Source organism: Mobula hypostoma, chromosome 22 (assembly GCF_963921235.1).
Source record: "Mobula hypostoma chromosome 22, sMobHyp1.1, whole genome shotgun sequence".
Classification (NCBI taxonomy): Eukaryota; Metazoa; Chordata; class Chondrichthyes; order Myliobatiformes; family Myliobatidae; genus Mobula; species Mobula hypostoma.
In genome coordinates, this window is record NC_086118.1 from 2,857,890 (window position 1) to 2,872,865 (window position 14,976).

General features: G+C 45.9%; 1 protein-coding gene across 6 annotated transcripts in view; it reads right to left on the reverse strand.

The window, feature by feature from the left end:
- Window positions 1-14,976, reverse strand: part of itgb4 (integrin, beta 4) — a 181,908-nt gene that overhangs the window by 122,541 nt on the left and 44,391 nt on the right. For all 6 annotated transcript variants that reach the window (XM_063030905.1, XM_063030903.1, XM_063030899.1 and 3 more), the window contains exons 2-6: window positions 10,815-10,881; window positions 6,747-6,829; window positions 5,198-5,290; window positions 4,713-4,917; window positions 2,752-2,848 (exon numbers count right to left, since the gene is read on the reverse strand). In XM_063030905.1, coding sequence (XP_062886975.1) covers window positions 2,752-2,848; window positions 4,713-4,917; window positions 5,198-5,290; window positions 6,747-6,829; window positions 10,815-10,878 — 542 coding nt within the window. In that variant the 5' untranslated portion in view covers window positions 10,879-10,881. The remainder of the gene's footprint in view (window positions 1-2,751; window positions 2,849-4,712; window positions 4,918-5,197; window positions 5,291-6,746; window positions 6,830-10,814; window positions 10,882-14,976) is intronic.

Here is a 14,976-nt window from a genome sequence, read left to right on the forward strand (position 1 = left end):
AGGAAGAGAGCAGCTAACGCAAACATTGGAGGTGAGTCTGGGCAATTAGTACAGGAAAATTAAGAAATGGCAGAGATTCTAAATAATTATTCCCACGATAGAAAACACAAAGAACATCCTGGTCATAATGGATAGTTAGGGGGCTACACAAAGGGATAAAATTAAAACAGTATCGATCACTAGGAAACACAAGTCCCTGACACACCAATATGACTAAAGGCTGATTCATCCCCTGTAACTAATTGAGGGATTAAAGGAAGTGGCTGCAGAAAGAGTGGAAATCTCCCCCAGTTCTGGAGAAGAAGCAGAAAACTAAAAAATCATGAACAGATCCCCAAAAGGAGGATGAGAACCAGGGCCAGAGAGCCTGAGAGAATTTATTACAAGTAGGTAAGAGCAGGACATTTAAAAAAAATCATAAGACAAGCAGGCAGATTTCATGAATAGGAAATTGTGCTTGACACATTTTCTTGACTTTGATGAGGGTGTAACAAATGATGTGGATGAAGGAGAACCAGTGGATGCGGTGTGCCTTGATTTCCAGACAACGTTCATTAAGAAGCCACATAAAAAGCTACTGCAAGGATACTACCCTATGAGGTTGGGATAATATATTGACATGAATGATGAGGAGACAGGGAACTTACTAACAGAGTGACAGCTCAGTTTCAGTAACCACTGGGGTGTCCCAGGGATCAATGCTGGGCTTCAACCCCTTACAAACCACATGGATGATCGAGGCTGCAGCAGGAAGATTTGCTGCTGTTGGTTGGCAAATTGTGAGGGCACACAAAGAGTCTGCAAAGTAGAAGCAGGATAGGATCACATTGCGTTGTGGCCATCTCACTGAAAAACACAGCAGTGGTGCCTACTTAGCCGTTAGCTTCATGAAGCGTGCTCACGTATTGAGAGCGAGGAAGGGCGAGCGTGTGCGCTGATCAGAGGGAGAGGCAGAGAATGGAGTGATAGAGGAATTCAGATAAAAGGAAGGTGAAGCAAACACAGAGAGTGAGTTAGAGATGGGGACACTTATACAAAGAGTGTGGGAGGAGCAGGGATGTGGCGGGGGGTATGCAGACAATGAGATAAAAGGAGAGGGAGAGAGGCACAAAGCCATTCTATGATGAACATTGAGACAGATTTATTCAAGTAGCTGTAAGAGTGCAAGAAGATTTGGAAGTGTCAGCCAGTTTATTCGTTGTGCCTGTGATTCACTATCTTTGCTGGCTGTTAGTGAAACAAAGCTGCCATTGATCCAAAGTTACCCAGTCAGCCTGCCTCTCTATTGTAATCGAGAGACACCAATAAACCAGCTCTTGGCTCAGACTGAGCAAGAATGCTCTGACAGCGTAATAAAGTTTCCGTGCCACGCCCTGCCAAACCCAGTTTGTCTTTGGTTATTGCATTAACCATGGAGTTCCAGAGCAATAACTACAATCATTTGTTTCTGTCACATCTTGGCAGAAAATTTGTGAAATTCCTTCCTCCTTATTTACTCATTTCTCCACCAGCCCCTCGTCGGTACTCACCTTCTCCCTTCCTCCGTTCGCTACCCACGTCAGGTGTTCACAGGCAGCAGCCTCCCAATCTCACAGGGATAACCTGCCCCTCATGATCATCTGAGCAGATTTAAACCCAGCTCTCATCCACAATACTTGTTCAGTCAAATGAACCAGTTGCTCCTCGCCTGCAGTTGTCTTGTGTTAAGTATCTGTTCTCTCTTGTTTTGTGGCCCCTTCGTGGCTTGCTATTTTGCAGTTTATTAGTACAGTATCGTTTATTGCCAAGTCGTCTCTGCTGCACTGTGCATTTCCTGACAACCCAGTCTCTACCACTCTCTCACTGCACAATTCCCTCAATCTGCCCCACTCACCCCTCCCCTTCTCCAGTCTCAGTTACAATTCCAACATTCGGACTACATGCTCCAGCCACAGCCTCCCTCTCTCTGCCACTCCCTGTCATAAGAACAATGCATTTACGGAACATCTTTCATGCAATCTGCGGTGTTTCACAAGAGCACCCCTTGAATAATTCTGAAGAGGTGCAAGGATAGAAAGCTGAGCGAGAGAGCTGGGCACTTAGGAACATCGGCTGGTCCAGGGAATGCTGGAATACGAAGGGGCTTTGATACAGCACCTTTGACCCAACCTGCCCATGCCAAGCATGGTGTCTACCTGAGCTGGACCCGTTTGATCTCATTCCCTCTCTGGGAAGTCACAAGCCCTGATTCTCCCAGTGGAGTGAAAGGCTGTATGTCCAGGATAATGGAGTGTGGGGTTGCCTGCTGAACCGCTGTCAAGTATTGAGCGGGATCTGGAATCAGCTACAATGGATTGGCGGAGCAGACTTGATGGGCCAAATGGCCTAATTCTGCTCCTATGTCTTATGATTTCTGCATATCTTACCCTAAACGCTGGAATTCCCTATTGCAATTTCTCTCCTCCAGAAATGTCTTTGGAACCCACCATTCCATAACCACTGAATCGCACAGCAGATTCTCTGAGAGTTGGTGCCACTGGCCCATCCTTTCCCCAGATCAGTGGATGTGGTGCTGACTCTGCTCGTCTCAAGAGGAAGTTAGTTGGATGGTCACCCCTGGCTGTAATGTGTTCAACTCCAGAGAAGGGCCATAAGCAATTTTGTTTGTTGAAAGCCACAATGATAACTCACTGTAGACACATAAAATACACGCAGTCACAATGTACACACCATTATTCTAAGGATGTGCAGTAACTGAAATCTCAGTCTTACCTTGATGGTCTCATATCTGTCTGTGGAACAGTAACTTTGTCTACAAATTTCCCAAAGCCAATGGTGTAGTCATTTGACATGTTCTTCACCACATCAGCTGTCAGATACAAACAGAACACTAATGTTAGTACTGAAGTAAAGAAAGATGTGTGTGTACATACATTGTCCTTTTCATAATGCTGGGAGCCCCAATACTCCAATGTCAAACCTGTTGATTTAGCGCTTTTAATCTTCTGAGTTAGTGGTGGAGAGAAGGTCACTAAACAAACTATTATCCATTATGGACAATCCAGCACATCCTCTCTATAACCTACTGAATAAGCAGTGGAACACCCTTTCGAACAGGCTCATTCAGCTCCACTGTCACAAGGATTGTTACAGGAAATCCTTCCTTCCAAATGCAATAAGCAAATGCAACGGTCCATCTCTGTGTGACAGGAGAACCCACATCATAGTACGATAGTCTGTTTCATTATTTCGTACATTATTAATGCATATTGGTACATTATTATTGTATATATTATTATTCTGTATTTTATTAGTAGTTAAGTCTGCACACTGCTAACTGTTTTTAAATGTTGCTGCTGTAACAAAAGAATTCTGCACTCGGGATCAATAAGGCACTTATTATTATCGTTATTACAATACACATCAATCATTTCTTCAAACAGCAGTGATAGAATGGCCTGATCACAGTGATGGAACAAAGCATCTTCACCACATGGTCAAAATCACGTCATTCAATTTGTGGTATTCACCCGATAGAAGAGGTCATGGCCTAACAGTTCAGCCAAATGTTAAAATACCTCTGATGGGATAGCTACCCCTCAGAGCTGTGCTGGTCACAGTTCTGGAATGGCACTTAAATACACACATCTGGTCCAAGGGACACTAAGCTGGGAAGGTTTGGTCCACTGGTGGGCTGTGTGAAGCCCCTGACCCACGTGTGAAGCCCCTGCTGATTGTACTAGTCCATTCTACAGCAGGTAACCATGGCCCACCAAAGAGTGAACCTAACTGAGCCTAGAAGCTCAAGACTCGGTATCTCCAGGGTGAGCCGGTGGGCGGGGGTTGGGCTCACACAGAAGTGAATAAAGACATGACAGCCACAGACAGGGTGAATGTGCACACTCTTTCCCTCACGACTGGAAGTCAAGGACTAAAGGACATAGGGTTAAGGTGAGGGGAGACAGATTTATTAGGAAACTGAGGGGCAACATTTTCACCCAGAAATGAAAAGTTTAACAAATAAGGCATGTTTGATGTCTCTGGGCCTGGACTCGATAGACTTCAGAATGATGAGAGGGGATCCAAGTCCATCAGACACCGAAAGACCTGGATACAATGGACATGGGAAGGATGCTTCCATTAGTTGGAGAGTCTAGGATCTGTGGGCAGAGCATCAGAATAATGAAACATCCGTTTAAAACTGAAATGAGAAGGAATTGCTTCATCCAGAGGGCAGTGAATCTGGGGAGTTTGTTGCCACAAAGGGTTATGGAAGCCAATCCATTTGCTGTATTTAAAGGAGAGATTGATAGGATTTTGATTGGCAAGGGGTTGAGGATAACAGGGAGAAAGCAGGAGAACAGATCTGGAAATAAATCAGCCATGACTGAAGGACTTGACAGGGCCTCATGGCCTAATTCGGATAGCGGAGTGAACAGCCTACTCCTGCAGCTATTGTCTATTGTCTATGGCCTAATTCTGCTCCTACATCTTATGGGCTTGTGGAACATGGAATGAGTTGTCAGAAGAGGAGATATTGGCAGGTATGTTAACAACATTTACAGTAAAAGGTACTTTGACAGATACCTGGATAGGAAAGCTTCAGAGGGATCGGGCCAACCATGGGCAAATGGGACTAGCTTAGATGAACATCTTGGTGGATACCAACAGGTTGAGCTGAAAAGGCATTTTTACGTGCTGTATGACTCTATGACTGTACATTTGACACTCACCCAACTGGAGACCCAGTTTCTTCAAATTGTCCAAATCATCCTTCATGGAGTTGGAGAAGTCCATTAGGAAATAGAGGTCAACTGGAGTTTCCAGTGGCTGGAACACTTCGAAGTCCAAGATCCTTTCCTCTCCTGCCCTCAGGGACATGGACACTTGCTGTGGTGAGATCTGGGTGCGTTTTCGGCTCGTATCAATCCTAGTGGCCTGTACAAGAAGAGACTAGCATTTCCGCCCTGTATTCCAAAATATTTCAGGGAAGTGATACAGATTGAGCTGCACTATTATAATAGGAGAATCATTCTGGGGAGGGGGCACACAGGAGAGAGGGGAGGGGAAAGGAAAGAGGGGGTGTATGGAGATGGGGAGGCAGAAATGGGGGTTGAGAAGGAGAGAGAAATGGAAAGAGGAGAGAAAGAGATATAAAGAGTTTGCATTTACTTTCTTTGCTTAGGGACCACAGGTTATGCTTTGTGAAAAAACGTACCCGTACTATCTCCATCTTGGATTGCATAGTGACAATGTTTGTACAAATGGATTTCAGACTGCTCTGTAGGTCACACCTTGAGAAGTTGAAGTCCTTTGGAACAAAAAGAACCAGTTATTGCAGCCTTCAGATCATACCTCCAGTGACCCCTTGTTCTCCTGGGTCTTCTGACCCTGTCACACAATGATAGTGACTTTGCCTCTTTCTCCCAGTCATCAAAGTCAAGTTTGTTGTCATGTGCACGAGTTCATGTACCCAAATGCAACGTAAAGCATCACAGCCACAAATGATATTCACAAGAAAAGCATAAATTATAGAAGAACTGAGGGTTGTGGGGAGACGGCAGAGGGAAGATATTAGCTAAGTCCTTCCTGGATGGTGGAGCAGGTTTGAAGGGCCAAACGAACTCTTCCAGCTTCTGTTCTTTTTCCAGTTGATTGTGGAATGGGATGGAAGGTGAAGGTCACTGTCTCAGCCATTCGAATTCAACCCCACCTCTGCCTGATTCAGCTAATCTCTCTCCCAGCCCACTTCACACCAACAACCCCATCCCCAAATAAACAGTGCTACACGCACTTCAACCGTGAAAAGAACTGGGAGCTAATGACTGGGGCCAGGACAGTATCACAGTATCATGGGCACTGAAAACAGTTTGCGCTGGCAACACTCAGCAGGTCAGACAGCATTTGTGGAGAGAGAAGTTTGGGAGGAAGTTTCAGTTCAAGTCCTTTCACTATCTGATGGAAAACACATTGACCTTATCCAGCACCACATCTTCCATCTTGGCACGTTGCAATACTAAACTCGACTATTTCCCATAGCCAGCCAAACCTGCTTGTGTCAGAACTGTCCAGCTCCAAGGAACAGTAACTCAGCTTTTCTCTCTCACAGATGCTGACTGAATTTTTTTTTGGATATTTCCAGCCAATGCTATGCTCTGTATCTCAAGTTCCTGTGTACTTTGTCACCCTGTGTGCTCCTGTTCACGTATTAACTAGACAGCACTGAATGCATTTGTTACCTGTACAACTTCGCTCTCCGCCGTATCGTCGTTTTCCCTGTTTTCTCTCTCTCTACTCCTCTGCAATTTAAGCCACCCTTCTTTTCCCACTCACCTGAATCTAACCCTCCTTTGGTCTCCACAGATGCCCCCTGACTGGCTTTAGCCTCATGGCATCAGACAAGTCGGATACAATATCCGACATTACTACACATGCCTTGCTGCCCCTGTGAGTGAGTAAATGTATGACTTTACAAAGGCCTGACAGCAGCTCTGTCCCACAGCTTCTGCTGTGACCTTCAAGCTGAAAGATTCTTCACAGTGACTTTGTCATCAATTCAATGTCACAGCCTGTTGTTTGCAAACCATCGTACTGCTGCTGAGGGCAACAGGTATCCCTCATGTTCTTTTAAGTGTCTTGATCAGACACCTGGTTCAAAGCAGGTGTGACAACATTTAATTAAACTCTTCAAAATCAACGTGACGTTCCTGACTCGAGCCAGGAGCCGTTTGTGGCTCGGGAATGGGTCTGTACTCTGGGGAACATACCTTGTCAGCACAGTACGAACAGTCTGCAGCCACTCTGATACATTCAGTGCAGGTTTTTGATTGACTGGCGATGCAGTAATTGCCTGAAGAGAAAAGAGAGTCAGGTCAGATCAGGAAAACCCAAGGCAGAGACATAGATCAAATCTGACCACCCAACTAAGGTACGTCCACCACAAAGGCAAGGTTGCTGAAAAAGATATTTCAATGAGTGGGCTGAGTACAGGGCTGACAAACTCTTTTTGCATCATCCCAGCTCTTTCCCCATTCTCCTTCTGGTTCACCTCTCTCATGGCCTGTATCCCAGCTGACCTGCAAACACCTTCCTCCCTGTCACTTCCCCTTCTCATCAGCCTCTCTCTTCATTGCCCCCGCATTTGCTTCTTACCCCCCACCACGCCCACTCCTGGTTCACCTGCCACCATATCACTTCCCCCGTTCTCACATTCACCTTTGTAGCTTCCCCTGTCTCGGAGCCACGCCATCTCCAGGATCAGCTCCTCCCACCTCGCAGTTACCACCCAGCCCCTCCCACAGCTGCCGGCGATATCGGCACCTGGAAATGAATTCCAATCTGCTTGGGGAGTTCCAAAGCTACTTGAAGTAATGCAGCCAGATGTAGAATCAGGGCTTTTCAGATGGATTCGAGAACGTGCGACAGTGAGTACAGGAATAGAGTGAGGTGGAGGATAAATGCGTGGCTGAGGGATTGGAACAGGGGGCAGGGATTCCAATTTCTGGATCATTGGGACCTCTTTTGGGTCAAGTGTGACAGGTTGCACTTGAATCCAAGGGGAACCAATATCCTGGCCGGGAGGTTTGCTAAGGCTTTTAGGGAGAGTTTAAACTAGAATTGCTGGGGGGTGGGAACCAAACTGAAGAGACGGAGGAAGGGGCAGTTGGCTCACAAATAGAGAAAGCATAGGCAGTGTGAGAGGGAGGATAGGCAGGTAATAGAGAAGGGACACGCTCAGACCAATAGTTTGAGATGCGTCTATTTTAATGCAAGAAGCATCATGAACAGAGTGGATGAGCTTAGAGCGTGGAACAGTACTTGGAGCTATGATGTTGTAGCTATTACAGAGACTTGGATGGCTCAGGGGCAGGAATGGTTACTCAGAGTGCCAGGCTTTAGATGTTTCAGAAAGGACATGGAGGGCGGCGAAAGAGGTGAGTGCATGGCACTGTTGATCAGAGATAGTGTCACGGTGGTGAAAAGGAGGAAGTCATGGAGGGATTGTCCATGGAGTCCCTGTAGGTGGAAGTTAAGAACAGGAAGGGGTCAATAACTCTACTGGGTGTTTTTTACAGACCACCCAATAGTAACAGGGAGCAGATAGGTAGACAGATTCTAAAAAGGTGTAATAAAACAGAGTTGTCATGGTGGGTGATTTTAATTTCCCCTATAGCAAGGGGCTGAGATGGGGTGGAGTTTATTAGGTGTATTCAAGAGGTTTCCTCACCCAATATGTAGACAAGCCGACAAGAGGAGAGGCTATACTTGATCTGGTATTGGGAAATGAACCTGGTCAGGTGTCAGGTCTCTCAGTGGGAGAGCATTTTGGAGATAGTGATCACAATTCTATCTCCTTTACCATAGCACTGGAGAGGGATAGGAACAGATAAGTTCGGAAAGCATTTAACTGGAGTAAGTGGAAATATGAAACTACAAGGCAGGAACTAGGAAGCATAAATTGGGAACAGATGTTCTCAGGGAGATGTATGGCAGGAATGTGGCAAAAGTTCAGGGGATATTTGCGTGGAGTTCTGCGTAGATACGTTCCAATGAGACAGAGAAAGGATGGTAGGGTACAGGAACCGTGGTGTATAAAGGCTGTTGTAAATCTAGTCAAGAAGAAAAGAAGAGTCTACAAATGGTTCAAAAAAACTAGGTAGAGATCTAGAAGATTATAAAGCTAGCAGGAAGCAGCTTAAGAGTGAAATTAGGAGAGCCAGAAGGGGCCACAAGAAAGCCTTGGTGAGCAGGTTTAAGGAAAACCCCCAAGGCATTCTACAAGTATGTGAAGAACAAGAGGATAAGATGTGAGAGAAAAAGACCAATCAAGTGTGACAGTGGAAAAGTGTGTATGGAAATGGAGGAGAGGTACTTAATGAGTACTTTGCTTCAGTATTTACTATGGAAAAGGATCTTGGCGATTGTTGGGATAACTTACGGCGGACTAAAAAGCTTGAGTATGTAGATATTAAGAAAGAGGATGTGCAGGAGTTTTTGGAAAGCATCAAGTTGGGTAAGTCACCGGGACCGGATGAGATGTACCCCGGGCTACTGTGGGAGGCGACGGAGGAGATTGCTGAGCCTCTGGTGATGATCTTTACATCAATGGGGACGGGAAAGGTTCTGGAGGATTGGAGGGTTGCGGATATTGTTCCCTTATTCAAGAAAGGGAGTAGAGATAGCCCAAGAAATTATAGACCAGTGAGTCTTACTTCAGGGATTGGTAAGTTGATGGAGAAGATCCTGAGAGGCAGGATTTATGAACATTTGGAGAGGCATAATATGATTAGGAATAGTCAACATGGCTTTGTCAAAGGCAGGTCATGCCTTACGAGCCTGGTTGAATTTTTTGAGGATGTGATTAAACACGTTGATGAAGGAAGAGCAGTAGATGTAGTGTATATGGATTTCAGCAAGGCATTTGATAAGGTACCTCATGCAGGGCTTATTGAGAAAGTAAGGAGGCATGGGATCCAAGGGGACCTTGCTTTGTGGATCCAGAACTGGCTTGCCCACAGAGGGCAAAGAGTGGTTGTACACGGGTCATATTCTGCATGGAGTTTGGTGACCAGTGGTGTGCCTCAGGTATCTGTTCTGGGACCCTTACTCTTCATGATTTTTATAAATGACCTGGATGAAGAAGTGGAGGGATAGGTTAGTAAATCTGCTGATGACACAAAGGTTGGGGGTGTTGTGGATAGTGTGGAGGGCTATCAAAGGTTACAGCGGGACATTGATAGGATGCAAAACTGGGCTGAGAAGTGGCAGATGGAGTTCAACCCAGATAAGTGTGAGGTGGTTCATTTTGGTAGGTCAAATATGATGGCAGAATACAGTATTAATGTAAGACACTTGGCAGTGTGGATGATTAGCGGGATCTTGGGGTCAGAGTCCATAGGACACTCAAAGCTGCTGCGCAGGTTGACTCTGTGGTTAAGAAGGCATATGGTGCATTGGCTGTGGAGTTGAATTTAAGAGCCGAGAGGTAATGTTACAGCTTTATAGGACCCTGGTCAGACCCCACTTGGAGTACTGTGCTCAGTTCTGGTCACCTCACTACAAGAAGGATGTGGAAACTATAGAAAGGGTGCAGAGGAGATTTACAAGGATGTTGCCTGGATTGGGGAGCATTTCTTATGAGAATAGGTTGAGTGATCTCAGCCTTTTCTCCTCGGAGTGATGGAGGATGAGAGGTGACCTGATAGAGGTGTATAAGATGATGAGAGGCATTGATCATGTGGATAGTCAGAGGCTTTTTCCCAGGGCTGAAGCGACTAGCATAAGAGGGCACAGTTTTAAGGAGATTGGAAGTAGGTACAGAGGAGATGTCAGGGGTTAAGTTTTTTTTACACAGAGAGTGGTGAGTGCGTGGAATGAGCTGCCAGTAACGGTGGTGGAGGTGGATACGATAGGGTCTTCTAAGAGACTCCTGGACAGGTACATGGAGCTCAGAAAAACAGAGGGCTACGGGTAACCCTAGGTAATTTCTAAGGTAAGGACATGATCGGCACAGCTTTGTGGGCCGAAGGGCCTGTATTGTGCTGTAGTTTCTCTATGTTTCTATGTAACTTGACGGCAGTCGGGAAGAAGCGGTTGCTGAACCTTGTAGTGTGGGTCTTCAGGCTCCTGTCGTTCCGACCCGATGGCAGCAACGAGAAAACGAAATAACCTGGATGGTGGGGGAGTCCACCACTGAGATCCCACACTGGGTGTGCCTGGGCCTTCAACACTGCCACAGCTCATAACAGGCAAGTTCTCGCTCGCCAAAGAGCTCTGCACTGGAACAATGCCAGGAATGGGAAGTCACGGTTACAGGGAGAAACTCAGTCTCTTACCCTGGCAGCCAGCTGCCCACAGAGCGACAATCAGAAATGAGAACCACATCTTCCACAGCTCCATTTCCTGTAAAACAACAAAGAGTTAATGCTGATTTCAGTTTTAGTAAAAGGGACAATTGCTCAATTAATAAGAGCTCAGTCTATCATTTTGTATTTTACTAATGAAATAAAGTTTAGCAACAGGAAATAATCCCTTTGCCCAACAGACTTATGAACTTCCAAAGACTGACTGTCTACTTTCTCACCCTATACACACATCCTTCTCTCCCCAGGACCACATTAGCCTTTACCATGTCCTGTGTGCTCCGCTCACTGCACAGGTAGTTGCTTAGAAACATCCTACGAGTCTTGCATACAGACCATTTTGATCCAGTGTCCTTCACAGACATCTGAGACTAACCTGAACAAGCCAGGCAGTTGGGTGGCCCCTTAATGAAACCTCCTTGAGGCAGGCAAAGTCTTACTCAGGAAGTCTAACACACAACAGCTAATTCAAGGTCAGATTACAGTATAAACCAAAAGAAAAAAAGAGAGGGAAATAAAGCTGGAGTTTAGAGATAAGGAAACAAATGAGGGAAAAGAAAATAAATTAATTTGTAATGTTTCCCACCCCGAGAATGGTTGCAAACTGGAGCATAATGGTGGTGGAAGCAGTACGCTTAAGTATGTAGCTAACTACTTGAATCAAGTAGGGGCCATGCACAATCCTGATTTGATGGAGGCAGACGTGAGAGCACGGAGGAGCATCTGGAGAAACTTCTGAAATGCCTGTTTCGCTGCTGCTGCTACTGTGTGATCCAGAATCTCCGGAGGGGAAGGCCCCGAGTCCTCGGCTTTGCTTGTTGCTCGGTGGCCGGCGGGGTCAAAGCGCTCGGCAGAGATGGTGCTCGGTGCTCGGTGTCAGAGGGCTGGTCGGAGGCTCGAAGTTTTTGGATGGACTCAGAGTCGGCTGCGGTCGGGTGCTTCCAATGCATTGGCAAGTTTGCGGCACTTCCGTCTGCGTGAGATGATGGGGCTATCGTGACTTGAGACTTATTTTTTACCGTGCCCATGGTCTGCTCTTTATCAAACTACGGTACTGCTTTGCAATGTTGTAACAATATGTTATAATTATGTGGTTTTGTCAGTTTAGTCTTGGTTTGTCCTGGGTTTCTGTGATATCTTTCTGGAGGAACATCATATCATTTTTTAATGCATGCATTTCTAAATGACAATAAACGAGGACTGAGTGTCCTCATAATCTAATCATCAAAGAGCCAGGGCTGGAAAATGGGATGAGTGTGGAGCGGGTTTGATGTTTGGGAATGGCAGGGAAGGCTGAAGGGGTCTGTTCCTGTGCTGTATGACCACAGCTCCATCATATAAAACCCCAAACAAACTGCTTGGGTTGAGTTGTTTGCCAGTCTTTGTATTTACTGGCAAATGTTTCATCACCACACAAGGAGACATGACGTGTGTTGTTGATTGCGGTGTGTTCTCCGAATGCATGGCCTTTATATACTTTTCAGTGAGCTGATTGGATGTCATCTCAGAAACTCAATTTTGAAGTGGGGAGGAAATCCCACTGCTGATTGGTTGTTGGGTGAACTTTGTGCGTTATGGTATGGAACTTTGCTCACATTCCATCATAAATGGGATTGAGGTCTACATGTTTGTTTATAGAACTGTTTGCGGAAAACCACGCTTCTAGGAATTCACGTGTTTGCTTGCACCATGACTTTCACTGATGCCCAGTTGAATTTGTGCCCCCTCAATCTTCATGGGTAGAGACCAGGGACAGCTGATCATGTCACTTTACAGCCCGTTCATGCTCATGGATCCTTGTCGATAGTTTTCTCCCAGTTCGGCCAACATAACATTTGCTACAGTCTCCACATTGGATTGTGTAGGCTACATTGATCTTGTCCAATAGCCTGTTCATACTTTTGTACTTTGCAGTCCAAAAGAACCATGGTGACGAAATGTTTGCAAATAAATTGTCGAGACCAGGGAACAACTCAGCCACCTGAGCCACTCATCTTCTGAATTATTTCCAACACAAAGTCTATTCGCTGTGTGCGTCTGTTATCATCCTTACACTTTAATGACAGCACGTCAAAATCAGCTTTGTAATCACTGAAATTTGTTGTTTTGTGGCACTGCAGTCCCACTGGTGACGTTGCATCTGCAGTGCTCCACCCAGCAGGAGCTCCAGGACTTGAAGCCGGTGCTGGAGACTAACTGTGAAGCATTTCCATGTTGGGATAGTGCGTGATCTGGAGTGGAACCTGCAGGTGATGGTGATCCTGCAGTTTCTATCCTTAGTGACAGAGCTGGAAAGTCTGTGAGTGTTGTCACAGAACAACACAGTGTGGATACAGGCTCTTGTGCCTACACAGCTAGTCCCAGTTCCATGCAAGACCCATTTCTCCCAAAGACCCACCCCTCTGTGCCTCAACCACTTCCTCTGCTGGTTCATTCCATAAATCACCATCCTGTGCATGAAAAAGTGAGTAACAGCTGCACGTATTGAGGGTGGTTCAAACAGGAGAACGCATACTTAGCGGTGATGGGAAGGATTATAGACAGCAGGCAAGTTATGTAGGCTGCTACATTTTGGATGATATTTAGAGTTGGAGCTGCATTCATCCAGCAAGTGGAGTACTCTCCATTTCACCAGAGTTATGGTCTCTAGATGGTGGGAAGACCAAGGGGGCATCAGGAAGTGACCGAGTCACCAGCCCCAGCTGCATGTTTTATGTGACTGGTACTGTTGTTGATGTTCCTCAGGATGATGACAGTCAGGACTCATGGATGGCAATGCCACTGAAGGCCAAGAGTAGGTGGTTAGACTCTCTCTCGGTGAAGATAGGCAATGCCTGGCACTTTTTCTTTTGGCTGACAGATTACCTGCCCATTCCTGAATATCATCCAGTTCTTACTGCACGCAAGTGTGGCTGCTTCACTTGCTGAGATCCGTGAGGAGACTTGAATGTTGCACATTCATCAGCAAACATACCCACTTCTGATCTCAGGATGGAAGGAAGGTTACTCATGAGGCGGCTGAAGATGGCTGGACCCAGACACTGCCCGAGAAACTCATGACAAGAAGTCCTGCCGTGAGGCAGAGTGAGTTGTGTCGCACTAAGCAGAATTAAGCAGTCTGGGTCTGTACTCTGAACAAATAGAGAAGAATGCGGCAATCTTTTTGAAATGTTGCAAAATTCTGAGAGCTTGCCAAGGTATACAGAACCACAGCAGCCTAAATTATGAGCTGACCATCTGTGACAGATAGGAGAAGAAACTACTTCTTCCAGAGAGCCTGTCATCTTGGGAATTCTTGGGAATTCTCAACCACAGCACTGTAGAAGCCCAGTTGCTGATGATATTCAGGGAATCGACTGGTAACTATGTTAGGGAATAGGGTGTATGTGGTTAGGGAAGGAAAGTGGCACTGAGGTAAAAGATTAACATGATCATGACAGGAAGACAGAACCCGAGCAGGAAACAGCCACGTGGTCTCTCCATTTAGAAACATAGAAACATAGAAAACAGGTGGAGTAGGCCATTCGGCCCTTCAAGCCTGCACCGCCATTCAGTATGATCATGGCTGATCATCCAACTCAGAACCCTGTACCTGCCTTCCCTCCATACCCCCGATCCCTTTAGCCAGAAGGGCCATATTTAACTCCCTCTTAGATATTAGATTATGAAGACACGCAGTCCTCTTTTATTGTCATTTAGTAATGCATGCATTAAGAAATGATACAATATTTCCTCCGGTGTGATATCACAAAACACAGGACAGACCAAGACTGAAAAAACTGACAAAACCACACAATTATAACATGTAGTTACAACAGTGCAACAATACCATAACTTGATGAAGAACAGGCCATGGCACAGTAAAAAAAAGTTCAAAGTCTCTCGAAAGTCCCACATCTCACGCAGACCGGAGAAGGAAGAAAACTCTCCCTGCCATGCCCGACCACAGTCCGACTCTGAGTCGGCTGAAAACTTCGAGCCTCTGATCAGCTCTCCGACACCGAGTACCGAGCGCCATCTCTATCCGAACGATTCAACCTCAATCTCGGTCGCCAGCCACAGGCAAAGCCAGGGATTTTGAGGCCTTCCCTTCGGAAGATTCTTGATCGCACAGTAACAACAGCAGCAAACTGGC